The sequence below is a fragment of the Molossus molossus genome, unplaced genomic scaffold (assembly GCF_014108415.1).
Source record: "Molossus molossus isolate mMolMol1 unplaced genomic scaffold, mMolMol1.p scaffold_m16_p_13, whole genome shotgun sequence".
Lineage (NCBI taxonomy): Eukaryota > Metazoa > Chordata > Mammalia > Chiroptera > Molossidae > Molossus > Molossus molossus.
The window spans coordinates 79,893,725-79,916,957 of NW_023425348.1; the positions used below are offsets into that span (position 1 = coordinate 79,893,725).

At 41.8% G+C, this 23,233-nt stretch overlaps 1 protein-coding gene across 1 annotated transcript in view; it reads left to right on the plus strand.

Moving 5' to 3' along the window:
* The first annotated feature begins 546 nt into the window (after nucleotides 1-546).
* The window catches only part of HSD17B12 (hydroxysteroid 17-beta dehydrogenase 12), a 159,874-nt gene continuing 137,187 nt past the window's right edge, over nucleotides 547-23,233 (plus strand). The window contains exon 1 of the mRNA XM_036258204.1: nucleotides 547-817. Coding sequence (XP_036114097.1) covers nucleotides 658-817 — 160 coding nt within the window. The 5' untranslated portion in view covers nucleotides 547-657. The remainder of the gene's footprint in view (nucleotides 818-23,233) is intronic.

Sequence of the window (23,233 nt, forward strand, 5' to 3'; positions counted from 1 at the left end):
GCTGTGGGGAAGGCACAGAGGCAGTAGACACAGACTTTATCTGGAAAAGTTTGTAGGAACAATAACAGCACACTTAACAATGATAAAGCACTTAATAAAGAGGTGAAAATAAAGCCACGGCTCCACGCCTACTCCTCACTACAATCTGCCCATTCATAGTGGCTTCTCTGATCCCATTCCCTCTTCAAACCCGAGCTCAAACCAGACTGGGTCTGATTGGCCAATCGGGGTGCAGTCCTCTGCAATCGCGAGGACCTGTGCAGCCAATGAGAGAGCTGTGTTATTTGGTGGGGCGAGACGTGACGCCTTCTGTCGAGATACTGAGGGCGCGGTGACGTGTACGGCGGAGCTGAATCTTGATTGGCAGGTGATCATCTTCCTTAGAACGGAAACCGACCCAGTGAGTACAAAGGAGGGGTTATGGGCGGGGAAGTGAAAGTGGCGTTAGCCAATGGTTGACGCACTACGCGCAAAGGAAACAATAGATCACCAATGGTGACACAGATATGGCGCTGTGGGCGGGATTTGGGCAAATACGGCGTCGGAGCAGCACCTATTAGGGTTGTCCTCACCGTCACGGCCGGTTCTTCTTCTAGGATTCATTCATTAGTTGTTTTTTCTCCCTTTCACGAGAGAAGTGAGGCCTGGTTGAAAGCCATGGAGAGCTCTCTCCCTGCGGCCGACTTCCTGTACTGGGTAGGCGCCGGCACGGTGGCCTACTTGGCCCTGCGCATCTCGTACTCGCTCTTGACTGCTCTTCAGGTCTGGGGTTTGGGTCACGAGCCTGGGGTTGGACCGGAACTCGGTGAATGGGCAGGTGAGTCGGATCCAGCGCCGCCCGCTTTCTCGCGGCTTCTTGAAACTCCTGCGTCCCGCATACCCGCCTGGCCCCTTAGCCGTCTCCGCTTGCCTAGACTTGTAGAGTTTCTACGTGCTAAGCACAGGAGTGGCACAACTCGGCGACTCTGAAGTGCCACTTGGTAGGTGCGAAAGAAATCTGGACTGAACTCTGGCGCTTGTCATGTAAGCCATTCCGGGTTCGTGGCCCGGAGTCAGACTCCTTGCTGCCTTTTCAGTTACACGCTACCCACCTTGTTAGCCCCTTTTGAGTGTTTTAAAGATAAAAATTTTCTGGCCTTGTGCTAAGGATGCAAAAGCATTCTTTTGACTTTTTAAAAAGATGGGGGTTGGCGTTGACGGCCAGAGGAACAGGACATAGAATTTACGAAGTCTTCCTGCTCTTTGGAACCCTTTACTTGGATTCGGCCAGTTTCATGTAATTTACAGTTTTTAAAGAAAAATCCTCGCTACACTGTTCTGGAATCTAAAAAGTAGTAAGAATTACTGCTTCTGCAAAATGGTAACTCTTCATATAGAAATCAGAAATACTTTTTGCAGAAAGTCATTTGTGGGAAAAAGTATTCCCACAAAGAGTGAGCTAAACAAATGGGCCTTGTTCCATCCAGTGGGAGGATTTTAAAAATGGAAAAGAAAGGTCAGATTAGAGAAGTTGAGATTACCTGCAGGAAAATTTTGTGCTTGCTTTTTTGTTTGTTTGTTTGTTTCTTATCTTTCTTTTTCGTTTATTAAACCAAATTACATGCCATGGTCGTTCTCTGATGTGATTATGTATTTTGCCGTTTTAGAATGGAATGGTCACTTCAAGTATTTTATTGAATGGTGGGTTGTTTAGGGGTTGCTTTCAGACTAGGCTCATGTAAGGTATAAAAATAGTTTATTCCATATTCTTTTTTCATTCAAAAACATTTATATAGTCTTTTGGGCAACAACATAAAACATCTCAAGTAGGAACGGATATGTAAGAGCTCTGTCCACAGTGTGAAGCAGCTATTAACATTAGAGGACTCATTTTTAGAAATCACTTACTGTATTTTTTTTTTTAATCCTCACCCGAGGACCCTTTTGTATTTATCTTCAGATAGAGCAGGAAGGAGAGAGGGAGGAAGAGAGAGAGAAACATCGATGTGAGAGAGACACATGGACTGGCTGCCAACCACACAACCCCACTGGGCCGGTGATAAACTGCAAAGGAGGTAGGTGCGTGCCCTTAGTGGGAACCAAACCCAGGTCTTTGGTCCACGGGCCCACACTCTAACTGCTGAGCCAAACTGGCCAGGGCTCACTTACTGTATTTTTAATAGTCTTTGAAAAAGCATGTGAATTGCTCAACTTGATTATAAATAAGATTATAATTTCACAGCTTGTTCAAGTTCTTGGTTTCGAGGTTTGGAGAACTTGATTGTGGACTTTTGAAATAGTTCCACAAGACTCCAATGTTTTAGGAAATGTTATATCAAAATGAAGTTCTTTAATTTGTATGTAAGGACTAATGTTAATAACTTTTTAAAAAAAATTTTTTTTATCCTCACCTGAGGATATTTTTTCCATTTTTTGTACAGATAGAGTGGGAGGGAGAGAGAGGAAGGGAGAGAGAGTGAGAAACATCGATGTGAAGGGACACATCGAGTGGCTGCCACCCGCACGACCAACCAGGGCCGGGGACAAACTGCAACCGAGGTACGTGCCCTTAGCGGGAACCGAACCCGGGTCTCTCCGGACCGCAGGCCGACGCTCTAACCGCTGAGCCAAACCGGCCAGGGCAAAAAAATATGTTTTTATTGACTTTTTAGAGAGAAAGGAAGGGAGAGAGATGGAAACATCAATGTGAGAGAGAAACATTGATTGGCTGCCTCCTGCATGCCCCCTACTGGGAATTGAGCCTGAAACTTGGCCTTGTGCCCTGAGCCTTGAGTGGACCTGGATCCTCTCAGTCCATGGGATGACGCTCAATCCACGGAGCCACAAGACTGGGCAATGTTAATAGCTTTTTAAAAAATATATCTAAAATTGATCATAGTGGCTAATAATTCAAATGGCCTGTCATCTATGTGAGCCCATGGTAAAAGTAAAGTAATATTTGTATTGAAAAGATTTGATTCCAGAGGAAGGATTTTTGATAAATTAAGGGAAATGTCGAAAAGATTTAGAAATGAAATTTGAACTAGAACACTGGAATATGGCAGAGAGGATCATAGTGTGGTAAAGTGAAATATTGTGGAGTTGAGTTTACCCTGGATTGTTGGAAAAATCTCTCTCTTTTTTAAGTAGTTAAGCAGAAGAAATGATCAAGTTATTTGTATGTAAAGAGTAGAAACAGGTTCTTTGTATCAGTTGGAGGGTTGAACATAAATAATTTGAAAAACAAACCAGCAGAGATAACACTTGAATAAATAGGGTTAAATTGTGATTTAAAATGGGTAGATAATTTGCTCAACTAAGATTAGGAGTTTAGAATTAACTTTTGTATATAGATAGTACTAATACATTTTCTCCCCTATAGAATTGCTTACTTAGACCTGTGTTCCCTTCCTTGAATAAAAGCAAGTAGCATGCAGTATTAGGGAGGCATTGCCTACTTTCTAGTACTAATGTTCATTTAACATCTTTCTCTCCATAACCAATTAAATATTTTAAGTATTATATAGTAATGTGTGTTGATTTGATAGTATATTTTTATTCTTGTTATTCTTAAGTCTCTTCATGTGATTATGTTTAATTTCTCCAAGCATTTTTCTGTCTTTCCCTACAGTAAACTGGCACATTGATCAGATATAAGCTCTTTTAAACTTAAAAACAAAAACTTGGAAAACCCTTGAAAGACAGGTTTGCTTTGCAATCAATAAAAGTATTTCCAGACTACAGATTCTTTCGTCTCGTTAGGTTTTTAAGACCATCGTGCATTAATTGGCCCATGCTCTAATTTATCTCCTTCATTTCCTAATCAAGAGCGAGATTATCTCATCTCTAGTTTGCACCTGTAACGTTCCCACTCAGGTGAAGAACGCTGATGTCATGAGGTCTCTAGCAGATGGATTTAGCCAGTTTAGTAAGGAAGACTGTTTTGCCTGTCAGTGTGATGCCATACTTCCTGTATTTCCCAGGAGAACAAAGAGATCTTGTGAAAGTGGAGCTTCAGTTGTTTGAAAGTCACTGTAGCAAGTCCTCAGAAGAAGGTTGCCAACAAGGTGGTCAGTTTGTGCTAAATAGAGAACAGTCATTGCTGTGGAGCAATAAAGAGTGTAATCTGTAGGATTTAGTTTGAGCATAATTACATTTTGTATTTATCCTTGTGTAAATATTTTGTGTTCATTGGAGTTCATCTAAAATGGTTGATACTTGAAATAAAGTGGAGATGAGAGATGCAAAGGCAAGGTAAGCATACTTCCAGAGCCAAGCTATTTTATAGCTTTAAATCCAAGACGGCACTCTGAGCTCTTTTATTTTATTTTTTTTTCATTTTTTTGTTCCTAATCCTCACCTGAGGATATTTTTCCCAAAGATTTTTTTAGATAAGTAGAAGGGAGGGAGGGAGGGGAGGAGAGAGAGAGAAACACCCATGTGAGAGAGACACATTGATTAGTTGTCTTCCGAAGGACCCCGACCGGGGCGGGGATCGAACCTGCAACCCAGGTATGTGCCCTTGACCCGCAGTCAAACCCTAGACCCTTTGCAAGGCCGAAGCTCTAACCGCTGAGCAAGACTGTCCAGGGCTCCTTTTTTTTTTTTTTTTTTTAATTTTTTTAATTTTTTCTTTTTTATCCTCACCCGAGGACATTTTTTTTTTTTCCGTTTTTTGCACAGATAGAGTGGGAGGGAGGGAGGGAGAGAAAGAGAGAGAGAGAGAGAGAGAGAAACATCGACGTGAAAGGGACACATCGAGTGGCTGCCACCCGCACGACCAACCAGGGCCGGGGACAAACTGCAACCGAGGTACATGCCCTTAGCGGGAACCGAACCCGGGTCTCTCCGGACCGCAGGCCAATGCTCCAACCGCTGAGCCAAACCAGCCAGGGCTTTTGTTTGTTTTTAATAGAGAGGATATTTCTCTAGGCAGGAAAGACAAAGGATCCACTAAATCAGTTAATCAGTTAGATTTTTAAAATAGCTTTTATTGAGATATAATTCATATACCATGCACTTGACCGATTTAAAGTGTACAATTTAAGATTTTTATCATAGCCACAGGGTTGTGCAATCCTCATTACAATCTAATTTTAGAACATTTTCATTCTCCTTAAACCTTGACCCTGGCCAGTTTGGCTCAGCGGTTAGAACATGGGCCCACAGACTGGGGAGTCCTGGGTTTGGTTCCCACTAAGGGCATGTACCTCGGTTGCAGTTCCTCCCCCGTCCAGGATGGGGTTGTGCAATTGGCAACCAATCGATGTGTCTGTTTCACGTAGATGCTTCTCTCTCTCTCTCTTCTTCCCTCTCTCCCTCCCACTCTATCTGACGATAAATGCAAAAATGTCCTCGGGTGAGGATTAAAAAAAAAAAGAAAGAAAGAAACCTTGTACCTATTAGCTGTCTTATAGTTAATCCGTGTGGTGGCATGTTTCAGTGCTTCATTAATTTTTATTGCTGGATAATAGTCCATTCTGTGGAGGGAGTTTAGATTTTGCAAAGGGTCTTCACCTCTGCATTTTGCCTTCTGACCATCTACATGAACAGATCCCTAAGATTTTGCAGCTTTGATGCCAATAGAACTCATTTGGCCTTGTAGATTTCAAGGTTTTCCCAATTCAGTGGACAGGGAAGACTTAAAAAGGGCATGGGCTGATGTAGAAAAGCTATTCATCAAAACTGGCTGTGCTTAGCCCAACTCCAAAATCAGAGGATTCTCAAAGTCAGATTGTTGTGTAATCTGTGTTTCTATACTGGATAACTGCACAGGATTGGTCTGGCTACCTCAAATGGTTAAAGGCTACTTGACTAACCAGTCCCTGCTGACAGTGGGTTTCTTTCTTACTCGGCTTTAAGGTATCATATGATTTGAGGAATTATGTATGAAATGTTAATTATTTAAATTGGCAGTATGAGAAGAAATACTACCAAGTACCATTTATTGAATGCTTGAAGCGATCCAGGCACTTGATATAGATTCTTTTTAAAAAATTATTAAATTTATTGGGGTAATAGTAATTAATACAATTACATAGGTTTCAAGTGTACAGTTCTATAATACATCATCTGTATAGTGCATTGTGTGTTCATCACCCAAAGTCAAGTCTCCTTTTGTCACCATATATTTCACCCCCTTCCCCCTCCTTTACCTTTTCTCTCCCCCTAGTATCCACCATACTGTTGTCTTGTCTATGAATTTTTGTTTTTATTGTTTGTTGCTTTCAGTTTTATATCCCACTCATGAGTGAAATCATGTGGTTCTTGATTTTTTCCATCTAACTTATTCTGCTTGCATGATATTCTCAGGATCCATCCATGTTGTTGCAATGGCAGTTATTTGATCTTTTCTTATGGCTGAGTAGTATTCCATTGTGTGTGTGTGTGTATCACATGTTCTTTATCTAATCATGTATTGAAGGACACTTTGGTTGTTTCCATATCTTGGCCACTGTGAGTAATGCTGTAGTGAACATAGTGGTACATATATCTTTATGAATAAATGTTTTAAAAAATTTCAGGTAGATGCCCAGGAAAGGAATTGCTGGGTCATGTGGTAATTACTCTTAATTCTTTTAGGAATAGCCATACTGTTTTCCATACACAAATTGGCTGCACCAATTTGCATTCCCAGCATTGTATGAGGGTTCCTTTTTCTCCACAACCTCTCGAACACTTGTTATTTCTTGTCTTATAATAATAGCTATTCCAACAGGTGTAAGGTGTATCTCATTGTGGTTTTGATTTGTATTTCCCTAATAGCTAGTGAAGTTGAGCATCTTTTCATATATCTTTTGGTTATTTGTATGTCTTCTTGGGAGAACTTTCTATTTAGCTCCTCTGCCCATTTTTTGATTGGATTGTTTTTTGTTTTGAGTTGTACGAGTTATTTATATATTTGGATATTAACCCCTTATTGGAGGTGTTGTTTGCAAATATCTTCTCTCATTAGGTTGGTTGCCTTTTTGTTTTGTTGATGATTTTTTTTTTTACTTCTCACCAGAGGACATTTTTCCATATTTTGTTCAGATAGAGTGGGAGGGAGAGAGAGAGAGAAACATCGACGTGAAAGGGACACATCGAGTGGTTGCCACCTGTACAACCCAACCTGGGCCAGGGACAAACTGCAACCGAGGTACATGCCCTTAGCAGGAACTGAACCCGGGACTCTCTGGACCGCAGGCCGATGCTCTAACTGCTGAGTCAAACCGGCCAGGGCTGTTGATGATTTCTTTTGCTGTGCGGAAGCTTTTTAATTTGAAATGGTCCTATTTATTTATATTTTGCTTTTACTTCCCTTGCCTTTGAAGTCAAATTCATAAAATTTTCTCTAAGACCAAGGTCCATATGTGTAGTACCTATATTTTCTTCTATGTATTTTATTGTTTCAGGTCTTTTTTTTTTTTTTTTTGGGTACGTGCCCCTAGCAGGAACTGAACCCGGGACTCTCTGGTCCGCAGGTCAATGCTCAACCGCTGAGCCAAACTGGCCAGGGCTGTTTCAGGTCTTATATTGACCTGGGCCCCCGCGGCTAAGGTGACTAGATTCCATTCTTATGGAGGCCTCTTGGCTAAGGGGACTAAATGACTCCATTTTTATCATCAATGGACCTTCCAATAATAGGTTAATTGCTCCTAGAAGTCAAGGAATTTTGCCTAAGGTTATAGTTGCCCCACATGTTGGGAGGCATCTGCAATTTCCAGGTGTAGGTATTTGCAGGCATTTGCGAGCCCCGTGAATAATACTAATTTTGACTTCTGTAATAGCTATTCTACCAGTGGTGGGGGGCAAAAGGGGAATGGGGCTTCTGTCTTTAAAATCAGATGAGCAAGAAGAATCGGAGCTGAGGATCTGGGGAAGCTGTACCCCCCAGCCTGCCGCTGTAATGAAGCGCTCCTTTACAATTTGGCTGTGTGTCTCTGGCTATCTCGTTGACACGTTACAGCAATATTTAGGTCTTTAATCCATTTTGAGTAAAATTCTGTGTATGGTGACAAATAGCAGTCTAGTTTCATTCTTTGGTAGCTTTCCAATTTTCCCAGCACCATTTATTAAAGAGGCTTTTTTGCCCTCCATTGTATGTTTTTAGGCCCCTTTGTCAACAATTATTTGCCCATCTATATGTGGGTTCATTTCTGGGCTTTTAATGCTGTTCCACTGGTCTGTGTATCTGTTTTTCTGCCAATACCATGCTTTATAGTATGACTGGAAGTCAGAGAGTGTGATACCTCCGACTTAGTTCCTTTTTCTCAGGATTGCTTTGACTATTTGGGGTCTTTTATGGTTCCATACAAATCTGATCATTTTTTTGATCTTTTCTTTAAAACATGCCATTGTGATTTTTGATGGGGATCGCATTAAATCTGTATATTGCTTTGGGTAATATGGCTATTTTAACCATGTTGGTTCTTCTAATTCATGAACATGGAATATCTTTCTATTTCTTTATGTCTTCTTCAATTTTAATAATGTCTTGTAGTATTCAGTGTATAGGTCCTTCACATCCTCCGTTAAGTTCACTTCTAGGTGTTTTGTTCTTTTTGTTATAATTGCAAAAGGAAATGTCTTTTCATTTCTTTTTCTGAGATTTCATTGCTAGTATATAGGAACACAATGGATTTTTGTACATTGATTTTGTATCCTGCAACTTTACTATATTTGTTTATTGTTTCTAATAGTTTTTTGGTAGAACCTTTATGGTTTTCTATGTAGAGAATCATGTCATCTGCAAAAAGTGACAGTTTTACTTCTTTATTCCTTGGATGCCTTTTATTTCTTTCTCTTCCCTGATTGCTCTGGAAATGACTTCCAGTGTTATATTGAATAACAGTGGTGAGAGTGGGCTTACTTGTCTTGTTCTTGATCTTATAGGTAAAGCTTTTAGTTTTTCACCATTGAGTATATATTGGTGTTCCAGGTGAGGCGCGAACAAATAGATTATCTTTAATCTGTCTTTGAGCTGTGCTGCATTGTTCCCAGTGTACAGAGGAGGAAATGGAGACTTAGGTTAATGACATCCCTTGTGTGTAGTTTCATAGCTAGCGAGGTACAGAATCAGGATTTGAAACCAAGTTGTCCATTCTGCAACGTCTACATGCTGTGTGTGTGTTAGTGATTAGTTTACAGATTAGATTGCATAGTACCTGGGGTGGATTCTTTTATACCCTAGGAACTTTATTGCTTTATTATTGAAGGCACACTTTCAAGTTTGCACATGCTTGGCAGTTCTGGAAGCATTGCAAAATAGGTAGCATGTTTTAGAATCAAGTAGGTCAGGGTTTTCTTCAGATTTGCAACCACGAATCTTGTTGCTGCCTGAGAAAACAGTGGAAAGGCACTCAGGTGCTTAAGAAAGCAAAGGTTTAACTGTCATCAATATGGCTGGACCTGACCTTGATGCTTTTTTCTGTTTATCATTCTGGCATTCTCAAATGGATTTAGTAACTCTCTGGAGTCTAGCTTGGTTAATGTAATGTGTTCCCTGTTGACATTCAGGAAACTCTTGTATACCTGGTCTTGCTGGTGAGCTGATGCTAATCACAGTAGTGAGGTGTGTGTGTGTGTGTGTGTGTGTGTGTTTAAAGCTGTTTTGTTTTTTTCAAAAAGCAGGACAGGTGGAAGAGGGCAGAGAAACAAAGGTACTTAGTCATATAAATTCTGGAAGATATTAATTTATTTTGTACTTCATTTCTGAAAACAAGTCCATGGGCCTAAATTGAACAAGCTCTCCAGATTGGAGTTAGCAGGGCAGCCTTAAAGCACTAGTGTGAGAACTGCACAAGCAACAGCAGATACAGCTGGAGAATCAGACTAAAAGCATGCCTTGCCCAGCCAAAGTGGCTCAGTTGGCTGGGCATTGTCCTGTGCACTGAAAGGTTACCAGTTTGATTCCTGGTCTGGGCACTTACCTGGATTGTGGATTCGATCCCCAGTTGGGTGTATGGAGGGCAACCGATCAAAGTTTCCTTCTAGCATCAATGTTTCTCTCTCTCTCTCTCTCTTTTTTTTACTTATCTTTATTGTTGAATGTATTACGGATGTTTCTCATTTTTTCCCCAATGACCTCCTCCTCTCCACTCCCGCCCCCTCCTGCCTTTCCCCACACTGTTGTCTGTGTCCATTTGTTATGCATATATACATATAGGTTCTTTGGTTTATTTCTTCCCACCCCTCAACCCCCCTTCCCTTTGAGGTTTGTCAGTCTAACAACCAATTTGTACTTCTTAATCCCTTCATCTTTTTCACCCATTCCCCCTTTTCACCCATTCCCCCAACCCCCCTCCCATAATGGCAACCAACAAAATGTTCTCTGTATCCATGAGAATGTTTCTGTTCTGCCTGTTCATTTTGTTTGTAGATTCAATTGTCGATAGATATGTATTCATTGCCATTTTGTTTGTTTATATTTTTTATCTTTTTCTTCAAAAAGACCCTTCAACATTTCATATAATAATGGTTTGGTGGTGATGAACTCCTTTAGCTTTTTCTTGTCTGGGAAACTATATGGCCATTGATTCTAAATGACAGCTTTGCAAGATAGAGTAATCTTGGTTGTAGGTTCTTGGTTTTCATCACTCTGAATATTTCTTGCCACTCCCTTCTGGCCTGCAAAGTTTCTTTTGAGAAATCAGCTGACAGCCTAATGGGAACTCCCTTGTAGGTAACTAACTGCCTTTCTCTTGTTGCTTTTAAGATTCTCTCTTTGTCTTGAACCTTTTGCATTTTGATGATGATGTGTCTTGATGTGTGCCTCTTGGGGTTCATCTTGTTTGGGACTCTCTGTGCTTCCTGGACTTGTATGTCTGTTTCCTTCACCAAGTTAGGAAAGTTTTCTGCCATTATTGTTTCAAACAGGTTTTCGATTTCTTGTTCTCGCTCTTCTTCTGGCACCCCCAAGATGCGAATGTTGGCACGCTTGAAATTGTCCCAGAGGCTCCTTACACTATCCTCATTTTTGGGGATTCTTTTTTCTTTTTGCTGTTCTTATTGGGTGTTTTTTGCAAATTGATGGTTTGCTTCTTGGCTTTGCCTACTTTACTATTGAATCTGTGTAAATTATTCTTTATTTCAGTTAGTGCTGTAAGAACAAGGTGGAACGAGGCGGTGCAGGGTCTCCAGAAGTGCAGGTTTATTGGGAATCAGCCTGCCGGACTACCTCTAAGGAGAGAGTAGCAAACGGTTTGTACAGACTAGGGGTTTTTAAACTCAGGGTTGGGGGGGTGGGGATTGTCGTTCAGCCGAGGAGACATGGTTGTCTTTGATTGGTCAGGGGCTGGGGTCTCCTGAAACTTGTTTTTCTTGCCGAGCAACCCTTTGCAGTTTTGGGTGGATTAGGGTGGTTCCATCATTCCGATCCTCCTGACTGGAGTGATGGATTTTAGTTTTCTGGAATGAGAGGCTTAGGGAAAGGTTAAATGATAAGAGTGATGGGTTTTGGTTTCTTGGAATGAGAGGTTTAGGGCAGTAATATGGAAGTTAAGAGCTAACAAGTGCCTCCTTCATTTCTGACTGGTCCTTTTTTATGCTCTTGAGGCCCTCACTAAGTTCACTGAGGTTCTCACTAAGTTCATTGAGCATCCTTATAAGCAGTATTTTGAACTCAGCATCTGTTAGGTTACTTATCTCCCTTTCACTTAGTTCTTTTCTTGGGGTTTTGTTCTGTTCTTTCACCTGGGACCTGTTTCTTTGTCTCCTCATTCTGGCCACCTCCCTGTGCCTGCTTCTATGTATTACTTAATGAGAGGTATGGGGCTCGCTGAGACCAGATGCTGCTCTTTTGAAAGAATTTAGGAAAACCTGAAGCAGGGTCCAAGATAAGCCAATCCTATGGTAAAGCAACTGGCAACAGCTTGGGTGGGCCTGAAAGTTGGGTGGGGCAGGGCCTCAGGGAATCACCAGGGCGGGGCAAACAGTGTGAGCCAAGTTGCTGGAGTCCCAGATATGGCTGCCACCCCAGGGAAGGGCTCACTAAAGGAACAAAGGCCTCTGACTGCACATCAGTCCAAGAGAAAGCTGCCTCTCCAGCCCTCCCTCCAATGCCAAACAACTCAGTTCTTCCCCATCTGTCTGGTGCCTTTCAAGCTGCCTCCTCCATGCTGGAGCCTGGAGGCTACGAGTCAGAGTAAATGCATACACAGGCCCTTTAAGAGGAGCTAACTGGGGGCTCCAGCAGCCTCAGCCTTCCTGAGCCTCAGTTCCCACTGGTTTTACAGTCAGAAGTGATGGGGATTCTCTTCCTGGCACTGGAACCCTAAGCTGGGCACCTGGTGTGGGACGGGAACCCCTCAGTCCTCACGAAGGACATTTCCAGCTGAGGTGTCCTCCTGATTTTTATCCACCACATGTGGGTGTGGGACCAGCCTGTCGCGCCTCCACCCCTCCTACCAGTCTCGATGTGGCAGTCTTTAATTTTTTAGTTGTAGGACTTCCATTCAGCTCGATTTCAGGTCGTTTTGAATGATGGTTTTTTTGTAGTGTAGTTGTAATTTTATTTTTTTATCCTCACCCGAGGACATTTTTCCATTTTTTACTCAGATAGAGCGGGAAGGAGAGGAAGAGAGAGAAACATCGATGTGAAAGGGGCACATCGAGTGGCCGCCACCCACACAACCCAACCAGGGCCGGGGACAAACTGCAGCCAAGGTACATGCCCTTAGCGGGAACCGAACCCGGGTCTCTGTGGACCGCAGGCTGACGCTCTAACCGCTGAGCCAAACCGGCCAGGGCTGTAGTTGTAATTTTGATGTCTGTTTCTCTCTCTTTATCTCTCTCTCTAAGCATGTCCTTGGATGAGGCTTAAAAATAAATAGCCCTGGCCGGTTTGGCTCAGCGGTTAGAGCGTTGGCCTGCGATTCAGAGAGACCTGGGTTTGGTTCCTGCTAAGGGCACGTACCTCGGTTGTGGTTTGTCCCCAGCCCTAGTTGGGGTTGTGTGGTGGCAGCCACTCGATGTGTCTCTCACATCGATGTTTCTCTCTAAATAAGTAAATAAATAAATAAATAAATGTATGCCTTGATCTTACTTAGAGGAAAAACCAAAGAAGGTTTCCTGGAATCTGAAATTCAGCCTCTGTAAATAGTCCCCATGTCTCCTGCCTCCCAACCTCTTTTTCCTGCTCTTCTCCTTCCTTTCTGTATAATATTAAGTTTCCTATTTGGAGGTCACACCTGAGGCCTTGGAGACTCGAACCGAGATTTGAATTCTAGGTCCTCTACTTACTGCCAGTGTAACATTTAGTCAGGTAGTAAACATCTCTGAGTCTTACTTTATTCATCTGCAAGATGGGGATAATACTGGTTGGTGCCTGTTTCACAAGATTGTTGTGAAAGGTAAATGAGAATACCTATTTTATGTAAAGCAGATAGTACAGTGCCTGGCACATAAATGGTTAATAACTTGTTATTGTTACTTATTATATTTATTATATAATATATATTTATATTGTTAACCATCGGTCATTGGTCCCAATTCAGTGCCAACAGAAATCTCCAATTTGGGGTTTGGTGAAGAAGGAAAATATTCAGTGCAAACAGCTCAGTTGTGATATTGAACTGTAGAAAAGCATGGCTGTGAGACAGCTCAACAGTGTTACTTCTCAATTATGAAACAGCATGGCTACAAGGTGGCCCTGTGGGGAGTAGCCCTAGGGTGAGGCCCCTCTTCTACTAGACAGCTCTGCTCAGGTCTGCTCCACTCTGGTCCTGTGAAATATCTTTGCTGTTTCAGCTGCAGCTGGGGAAACACAGTCTTTAGTGTGGTGGAAAGGGAAAGTGTGCTCCATGAGCCAGAGTGGAGCTGGAGCTGGCTTCTATAGAGAGAAATCCCCACACTTGGTTCCTGATTGGCCCATCCTTATGCAAATGAGGATTCCAACTCTTCATAGTTTGATTGGTCCAAAAACCATTGTCCTGTTTGGTTGGAGTGGAGCTGCTCTGATTGGTTGGTGAAAATGGTAGTGGAGAGAGAGGTACACAGTTTTGATTGGACTGGGAAAGTCTCAGTTGAATTGGTTGAAATATGATACCAGGGAGTCCTTTAAAAGGGCTGGTTCACAGGGCAGAAACAGTGCAGGCAGTTCTGTGCAAGTGGTGAGCAGTTAGTACAGCCTTCTCTTTAAAGTGCAGCTTGAATGGGAGGCCCCTGTTTAGCAATGGCTGCTATGCTGTTTGTAAATTTGAGCCCCGTTAGCCACCAGGAGGCCTTCTTGGTAGGTATCTTCTTTCTCAGGGTCAATAGTATGTTTATTATATACTTACATATACTACATGTATTTATAAATGATACAGTATACATTATTAGTAATATTATTAGGCTTAGTAGCATTATACAGCCATCACTTGAGCTAATTGACAAGGCAAGGCTTAGTAAGAAAAAGTTAATATCTGGGTGACTGCATCTTCTTTTCTATAATTTCTTTTTTACTTCATTGATTTTAGGGAGAGAGGAAGGGAGAGGGAGAGAGAGATAGAAACATCAATGAGAGAGAGCATCGATTGGCTGCCTCCTGCATGCCCCCCACTGGGGATCGAGCCCACAACCTGGGCATGTGCCCTGACCTGGAATCGAACCAGTGACCTCTTGTTGCATGGGTTGACGCTCAGCCACTGAGCCATACCAGCCGGGCGGGTGACTTCATCTTCATAGAACAGATTACTATTGCTACTGCAACTTAGAGTGTTGAGCTTCAAAACTAATTCTTTTTGTTTGTTTTGGTTGGTGGAATTCAGGATAATTTGTTTTTTTCAGTTGTAGAAAAAAACTGTTGAAAGATGTAGATAATGAAATTTATAAGTTCAGAATACATGGGTGAGTGAATCTGAATAGATCAGTTCCAATGCCATTAAATGTCATTTATATATAAGGATAGGTTTAAAAAACTTTTTAAATAGTATGTCTTGTTTGGGCTGCTATAACAAAAAATACTATAGACTAGGTTGCTTACCAAACATTTATTTCTCACCATTCTGGAAGCTGGGAAATCCAAAGTCCTGGCACATTGAGTGTCTGGTGAGGTACTGCTTCCCAGTTCATAGACAGATGTCTTCTCTTTGTGCCCTCACAAGACAGAAGGGACCAGGGAACTCTCAGGGGTCTCTCTTATAAGAGCTCCAATCCCATTCATCAGGGTCCCACCCTCACGACCTAATCATCCCTGAAAGACCCCACCTTCTAATACCATCACATTGAGGGTTAAGATTTCAGCATACAAATTTTGTCTATAGCAAATGAATTCAGTCTATAGTATAGTGGATCCTTTATTCAATTTCTCTTCTCATCTTTTTTTTAAAATTCTAACCTGAGAATATTTTAAAAATATCTTCAGATAGAGTGGAGGGGCAGAGAGAGACAGACAGACAGACAGACATTGATGTGAGAGAGACACATGGACTAGTTGCCTCCTGCACGACCCTGACCAGGGCCGGGGATGAACTGTAACCAAGGTACGTGCCCTTGACTAGAACTGAACCTGCAACTCTTTGGTCTGCAGGCTGATGCTCTAACCGCTGAGCCAAACCGGTCAGCGCTCTTCTCATCTTTAGTGAAAATAAAAATATAGCAATTTGCATTCTTGTCTTCTGGCATGGTTTGAACTTAAGGCTGGGAGGCAGGGTGGGAAAAGCCTTCACTGTGCTTGGTGGAGAGTATGATATAACACTATTCATTTGTCCATCCACCACCAAAAATACTGTTGAGTGCTGATCATGAACCTTAGAATAGATCAGTGGGATGGCAAACTGTAATCATATGAACAGACTGTGCTGTGTTAAGTGGAAGAAAGAAGCTGTACTTGGTTCTATGAGAGCTTGTGAGGAAAGGTCAGAAAGCTGCCCTGGGGAAGTGACAACGAGCTGAGATCTGAAGGGAAGTGAAGAGTAGCAGAAAGAACAGAAGGAACAGCAGGTGCTAGGCTCCTGAGGCCCTCATGAAAGAAGGCCTACTGACTAGAGCCGAGAAAGGGTGGACATGACGTGAGATGGGAGTGGAGAGGGAAGAAGGAGCCAGGAAGCAGGGCTATTTAATGTATCCTAAGAACATGGGAAACAATTGAGGGGATTTTAAGCAGATGGGTAATGTCATGTTGCAACTTTGATACAGAATTCCTTGTTTTTGTGATCTTCCTGAAGTTGTTGCATTGCCACAAAGATAGACCAGTGCAAGTTATTCAGATAATCTCAGTTAAAATTGCCTTTTAAAAAACAGTAACTCCATACTTTGCAGTAAGGGAGGCGACTTTTGTTCACTTCCTAGTTATATCATCTTTCAGAGACTGTTTCTCCCTGGGGGGACAGATCTAACCCCTGTGGCATGGGAACGTCTAGTCTTACCGGGGGCTGAGTGATAGTTGAATGAACCCTGAAACTGGGTTATTGCTTTCTCGAGGTCACTGGTGTGATAATTGAGAAGGCTGCCACAAATCTGTATCAGAGGGAATGCTTTGTTTTAGGTATTCATTTTGTGTAGTGAAACAACACATTTGTCCTCTCTCTACTGGCAATTCCAGGGAGACGATCAAGTTTCTGAATGGTTATCTTAACCACCATTAAGTGAAGTTATTTCTATTTAAACGATCTAGTCAGTGGGAAAGGTGTAGGAGGTTAGGACACTTAACATTTCATACAGTTACTGCTTCTCAAGAAGATTATAGTGGGCAACAGTAATGCTAACAGAAAGATGGGAGTCAGAGTGCAGCAAGGGTGAACTTTGCTCCTTACTAAGCTGCTTCACCTTGGGCCCAGATTATTAGCCTCTGAGCATAACCTCCGTCATCTATTAAATGGAGCTGATTCTTTTCTGGATTATTATGACAGGGAAATGAGATGTAAATGAGGTTCTAGTGTAGGCCTCAGTGTTTTTATGGATACCAAGTAACATATTTAAGAACATCTTTTATTGGTACAAATTAGTTTTATTTGATGAAAAGGGATTGTTGGAACCAAGAAATAATATAGTTTACTCAGCAGACATACTATTTGAAATCTGAAGTTATGAACAGATCAATTAGGAGGTGATTACTGCTACTGCAGGAGAATTCCTCACTTTTTTTTTTTTTTTTTTTTTTTTTTTATCCTCATCCGAGGACATTTTTGTATTTTTTGTACAGACAGAGTGGGAGGGAGAGAGAGGAAGAGAGAGAGAGGGAAACATCGACGTGAAAGGGACACATCGAGTGGCTGCCACCCGCACGACCAACCAGGGCCGGGGACAAACTGCAACCGAGGTACATGCCCCTAGCGGGAACCGAACCCGGGCCTCTCCGGACCGCAGGTGGACGCTCTAACCGCTGAGCCAAACCGGCCAGGGCCTCACTTTTTTTTTTTTTTAGTGGATAACTTTTTTTTTTTTTTTTTGAAATTTTTTTTATTTATTTATTTTTTTGTTACAGATATTTTACCTTTTTACCCCATTGGCACCCCCCACCCCACCCCACCTCCACCCCGTCCCTGGCTTAGTTGTCCATGTCCATTGTTCCTGCATACATGCATATAAGTTCTGTGGTTTATCTCTTCCCACCCCCCCACCTTCTCTTCTGAGGGATGTCAGTCTATGCCCTACTTCCATGTTTCTGGGTCTACTGTATTCCTCAGACTGCTATGTTCATTATATTCCGTATATAAGTGAGATCATGTGGTATTTGTCTTTTTCTGCTTGGCTTCTTTCACTTAGGATAATATTTTCCAGGTCCCTCCATGTTGTCTCAAAGGATGAGAGATCTTTCTTTCTTACCGCTGCATAGTACTCCATTGTGTATATGTACCACAGCTTTTTTATCCATTCGTCTACTGGTGGACACTTGGGCTGTTTCCAGATCTTAGCTATTGTAAATAGTGCTGCTATGAACATGGGGCTACATATATTCTTCCTGATTGGTGTTTCAGGCTTCTTAGGGTATATTCCCAGCAGTGGGATCACTGGGTCAAATGGAAGTTCAATTTTTAATTTTTTGAGGTAGCACCATATTGTTTTCCATAGCGGCTGCACCAGTCTGCATTCCCACCAGCAGTGTACTAGAGTCCCCTTTTCTCCACACCCTCGCCAACACTTGTTGTTTGATGATTTGTTGATGGCGGCCATTCTGACAGGTGTGAGGTGATACCTCATTGTTGTTTTAATTTGCATCTCTCTGATGATTAGTGATGTTGAGCATTTCTTCATATGTCTCTTGGCCATTTGTATGTCCTGTTTGGAGAGGTGTCTATTCAGCTCCTCTGCCCATTTTTTAATTGGGTTCTTTGTCTTCTTTTTGTGGAGTTGTATGAGCACTCTATATATATTGGAAATTAACCCCTTATCTGATACATCATTGGCAATGATGTTCTCCCATACAGTGGGTTGCCTTTCCATTTTGATGATTGTTTCTTTTGCTGTGCAGAAGCTTTTTAGTTTGATGTAGTCCCATGTGTTCATTTTCTCCTTTATTTCTGTTGCCTTAGGTGATGTATCAGTGAAAATTCTGCTCCGTATGATGTCCGAAATTTTGTTGCCTACATTTTCTTCTAGAATTTTTATGGATTCACGGGTCACATTTAAGTCTTTTATCCATTTTGAGTTTATTTTTGTGTATGGTGTAAGTTGATGGTCTAGTTTCATTTTTTTGCATGTAGCTGTCCAATTTTCCCAACACCATTTATTAAAGAGGCTGTCTTTACTCCACTGTATGCTCTTGCCACCTTTGTCAAATATTAATTGAGCGTATTGCCTTGGGTCCATTTCTGGGTTTTCAGAATTCCTCACTTTTTGAAAAGGTTTACTAAGTGGTTCCTTGAAATATGGTTCTCCCTAGTGAACCTAAGATATGATGGACTTAGAAAAATTTGGTTATGTGAAACTTTTCAATTACATTTTTTTTAAATCCTCACCTGAGGACATTTTTCCATTTTTTTGTTCAGATAGAGGGAGGAAGAGAGAGAGAGAAACACTGATGTGAGAGAGACACATCGACTGGTTGTGTCTCTAAGCCAGTCAGGGTAATCACTAAAGATTTTTATAAATGTAATTGAGCCCTGGCCAGTTTTGCTCAGCGGTTAGAGCGTCGGCCTCCAGTCCCGAGAGTCCTGGGTTCGGTTCCCGCTAAGGGCACGTACCTCGGTTGCAGTTTGTCTCCGGCCCTGGTTGGGTCGTGCAGGAGGCAACTACTCAGTGTCTCCCTTTCATGTCGATGTTTCTCTTTCTCTTTCTTCCTCCCTCTCTTCCTTCCTTTCTCCCTCCCCCTGTATCTGAAGATGAATGCAAAAATGTCCTCAGGTGAGGATTAAAAAAAAGGAAAAAAATTGAAAAAAAAATCTTTAGTGATCTTTGACTCTTCTTTTTTCCTATGTATAGTCTATTAGAAAATCCCACTGATGCACTGGCTAGTTTGGCTCAGCAATTAGAGCCTTGGCCCACAGACCAAGGGGTTTCAGGTTCAATTCCTGGTCAGGGGCACTCACCTGGGTTGCAGGTTCGATCCTTGTCCCGGCTGGGGTCAAGTGGGAGGCAATTAATCGATGTGTCTCTCTCACATCTATGTTTCTCTCTCTCTCTCTCTCCCCCCTCCCTCCCCCCTCTTCCCTCTCATCCCCTCTCCCTCCCTCCCTCCCTCCCTCCCTCCCTCCCTTCCTTCCTTCCTTCCTTCCTTCCTTCCGTTCTATCTAGAAATTAATGGAAAAATATCCTCAGGTGAGGACTAAAAAACCCCAAAAAACAGAAAAGAAAATCACATTGATTCTTAACTTCAAAATATCCAGAATCCAATCCCTTCTATCACTCTGGGGCCGTGGTTCTCGACCTTCCTAATGCCGCAACCCTTTAATACAGTTCCTCATGTTGTGGTGACCCCTAACCATAAAATTATTCTTGTTGCTACTTCATAATTGTAATCTTGCTACTGTTACATCTTAGGCGACCCCTGTGAAAGGGTCATTCGACCCCCAAAGGGATCGCGACCCACAGGTTGAGAACCCCTTCTCTGGGGTAAGCCACTGAAATCTCTTGCCTCTATATAATAAGAGTCCCCTGTCCTCTGATTCCACCATGGCTCCTTATAATCAATTCTTACACAGTAGCCAGAGTGATCCTTGAAAAGCTCATCAGATCTCCTGATCCTCTGCCCAGATCCCTCCAATGGCTTCTTACCCTGTTGAGATTAAAACCCCAAATTCTTCATGTGGTTGACAAGGCTTTCAGCCACCTGTCTCCTGCCTTCTTTTACCTCTCACCTCCTCTCTGCTCACTTTTCCTCCCTCTCTTCTATCACACTCATTTCTTGCTTGAACACACTTCTTTGAACAAGCTCGGCATGGCATTGCTGCCTTGGGACCTTTCTTCCTGAATGCTATTCCCCCACATGTCCATGAGGCTCACTCTCCCTTCCTTTCAGTCTTTGCTCAGATAGCACCTTCTCATTGAGACCTTCCCTGCTGCTCTCAAACTCAAATCCTCTCTTCTGTACCCCACTTCTCATCTCCGTTACCTTGTTCTGTTTGTCCTTTTTGTCACAGCACTTGTCACCATCTCCCATACTGTATACTTCACACATCTGTAATGTTCCTTATTTGTCTACTGCTCGTTAGAATGGACCCCATGAAGGCAAAGATCTAGGGTGGTTATTTTTGTTCACTTATGTATGTTAAGTACCTAGAACAGTGCCTGTGCATAGTTTCTTCTTTTTTTTCCTCTGTAGCCTGGTTCTAAATATCTTTTTTTATTTTTTATTTATTTAATTTATTTTATTTTATTTTTGTTACAGATGTTTCTCCTTTTTTACCCCATTGACACCCTCTTCCTCATCTCCCCCATCCTCGGCTTTGTTGTCCATGTCCATTGGTTATGCATACATGCATATAAGTTCTGTGGTTTATCTCTTCCCTCCCCCCATCACTCCCTCTTCTGAGGGTTGTCAGTCTGTACTCTGCTTCTGTCTCTGGGTCTACCCTATTCCTCAGACTGTTATGATCATTATATTCCACAAATGAGTGAGATCATGTGGTATTTGTCTTTTTCTGCTTGGCTTGTTTCGCTTAGGATAATACTTTCAAGGTCCCTCCATGTCGTCTCGAAGGATAAGAGATCTTTCTTGCAGCTGAATAGTACTGCATTTTGTATATGTACCATGACTTTTTTATTCATTCGTCTACTGATGGACACAGGCTGTTTCCAGATCTTAGCTATTGTAAATAGTGCTGCTATGAACATGGGGGTACATATATTCTTTCTGATTGGTGTTTCAGGCTTCTTAGGGTATATTCCTAGAAGTGGGATCACTGGGTCAAATGGAAGTTCAATTTTTAATTTTTTGAGTAACACCATAGTGTTTTCCATAGTGCCTGCTGCACCATTCTGCATTTCCACCAGCAGAGTACTAGAGTCCCCTTTTCTCCACACCCTTGCCAACACTTGTTTGATGATTTGTTGATGGTGGTCATTCTGACAGGTGTGAGGTGATACCCCATTGTTGTTTTAATTTGCATCTCTCTGATGATTAGTGATGTTGAGCATTTCTTCATATGTCTCTTGGCTATTTGTATGTCCTGTTTGGAGAGGTGTCTATTCAGCTCCTCTGCCCATTTTTTAATTGGGTTCTTTGTCTTCCTTTTGTTGAGTTGTATGAGTACTCTATATGTATATTGGAAATTAACCCCTTATCTGATATATCATTGGCAATGCTGCTCTCCAATACAGTGGGTTGCCTTTCCATTTTGATGGTTGTTTCTTTTGCTGTGCAGAAGCTTTTTAGTTTGATGTAGTCCCATGTGTTCATGTTTTCCTTTGTTTCTGTTGCCTTAGGTGATGTATCTGTGAAAATTCTGCTGCATATGATGTCCGAAATTTTGTTGCCTACATTTTCATCTAGAATTTTTATGGATTCACGGGTCACATTAAAGTCTTTTATCCATTTTCAGTTTATTTTTGTGTATGGTGTAAGTCGGTGGTCTAGTTGTTTTTTTTTTTTTTAATCCTCACCCGAGGACATTTTTCCATTTTTTGTTCAGATAGAGCGGGAGGGAGAGAGAGGAAGAGAGAGAGAGAGAAACATCGATGTGAAGGGACACATCGAGTGGCTGCCACCCGCACGACCAACCAGGGCCGGGGACAAACTGCAACCGAGGTACATGCCCTTAGCGGGAAGCGAACCCGGGTCTCTCTGACGCTCTAACCGCTGAGCCAAACCGGCCAGGGCAGATGGTCTAGTTTTATTTTCTTGCATGTAGCTGTCCAATTTTCCCAACACCATTTATTAAGGAGGCTGTCTTTACTCCATTGTATGCTCTTGCCACCTTTGTCAAATATTAATTGAGCATATTGCCTTGGGTTCATTTCTGGGTTCTCTGTTCTGTTCCACTGGTCTATATGCCTGTTCTTGTGCCAGTACCAGGCTGTTTTGATTACAGTAGCTTTGTAGTATAACCTGATATTCAGAATTGTGATCCCACCTACTTTGTCTTTCTTTTTCAAGATTGCTGTGGCTATTCGGGGTCTTTTTTGGTTCCATATGAACTTTTGAAGTATTTGTTCTAGTTCTGTGAAATATGTCATTGGTATTTTGATGGGGATTGCATTGAATCTATAGATTGCTTTGGGTAATATGGACATTTTAATTATGTTAATTCTTCCAATCCATGAACAAGGTATGTGCTTCCACTTTTTTATATCTTCCTCTATTTCTTTTTTCAACGTTGTTTACTTCTTTGGTTAAGTTTATTCCTATGTATCTTAATTTTTTTTGCAGCAGTGGTAAATGGGATTGATTTTTCAGTTTCTCTTTCTGTGAGTTCTTCCTTGGTGTACGTTAAGGATTTCTTGACGTTAATTTTGTATCCTGCTACTTTGCCAAATTCATTTATTAAGTCTAGTAGATTTTTTATGGAGTCTTTAGGGTTTTCTATGTATAATATCATGTCATCTGCAAATAATGACAGTTTCACTTGCTCCTTTCCAGTTTGGATTTCTTTTATTTTTTCCTCATGTCTGATTGCTGTGGCTACGCCTTCAAGTACTATCTTAAATAAGAGTGGTGAAAGTGGGCATCCCTGACTTGTTCCTGTTCTTAAGGGAAATGCTTTTAGTTTCTGCCCATTGAGTATGATGTTGGCTGTAGGTCTTTGATATATGGCCTTTATTATGTCAAGATATGATCTCTCTATTCCCACATTGCTGAGGGTTTTTATCAGAAATGGATGCTGGATTTTGTTGAATGCTTTTTCAGCATCTATTGATATGATCATGTGGTTTTTATTCTTCATTTTATTTATGTGGTGTATCACATTTATTGATT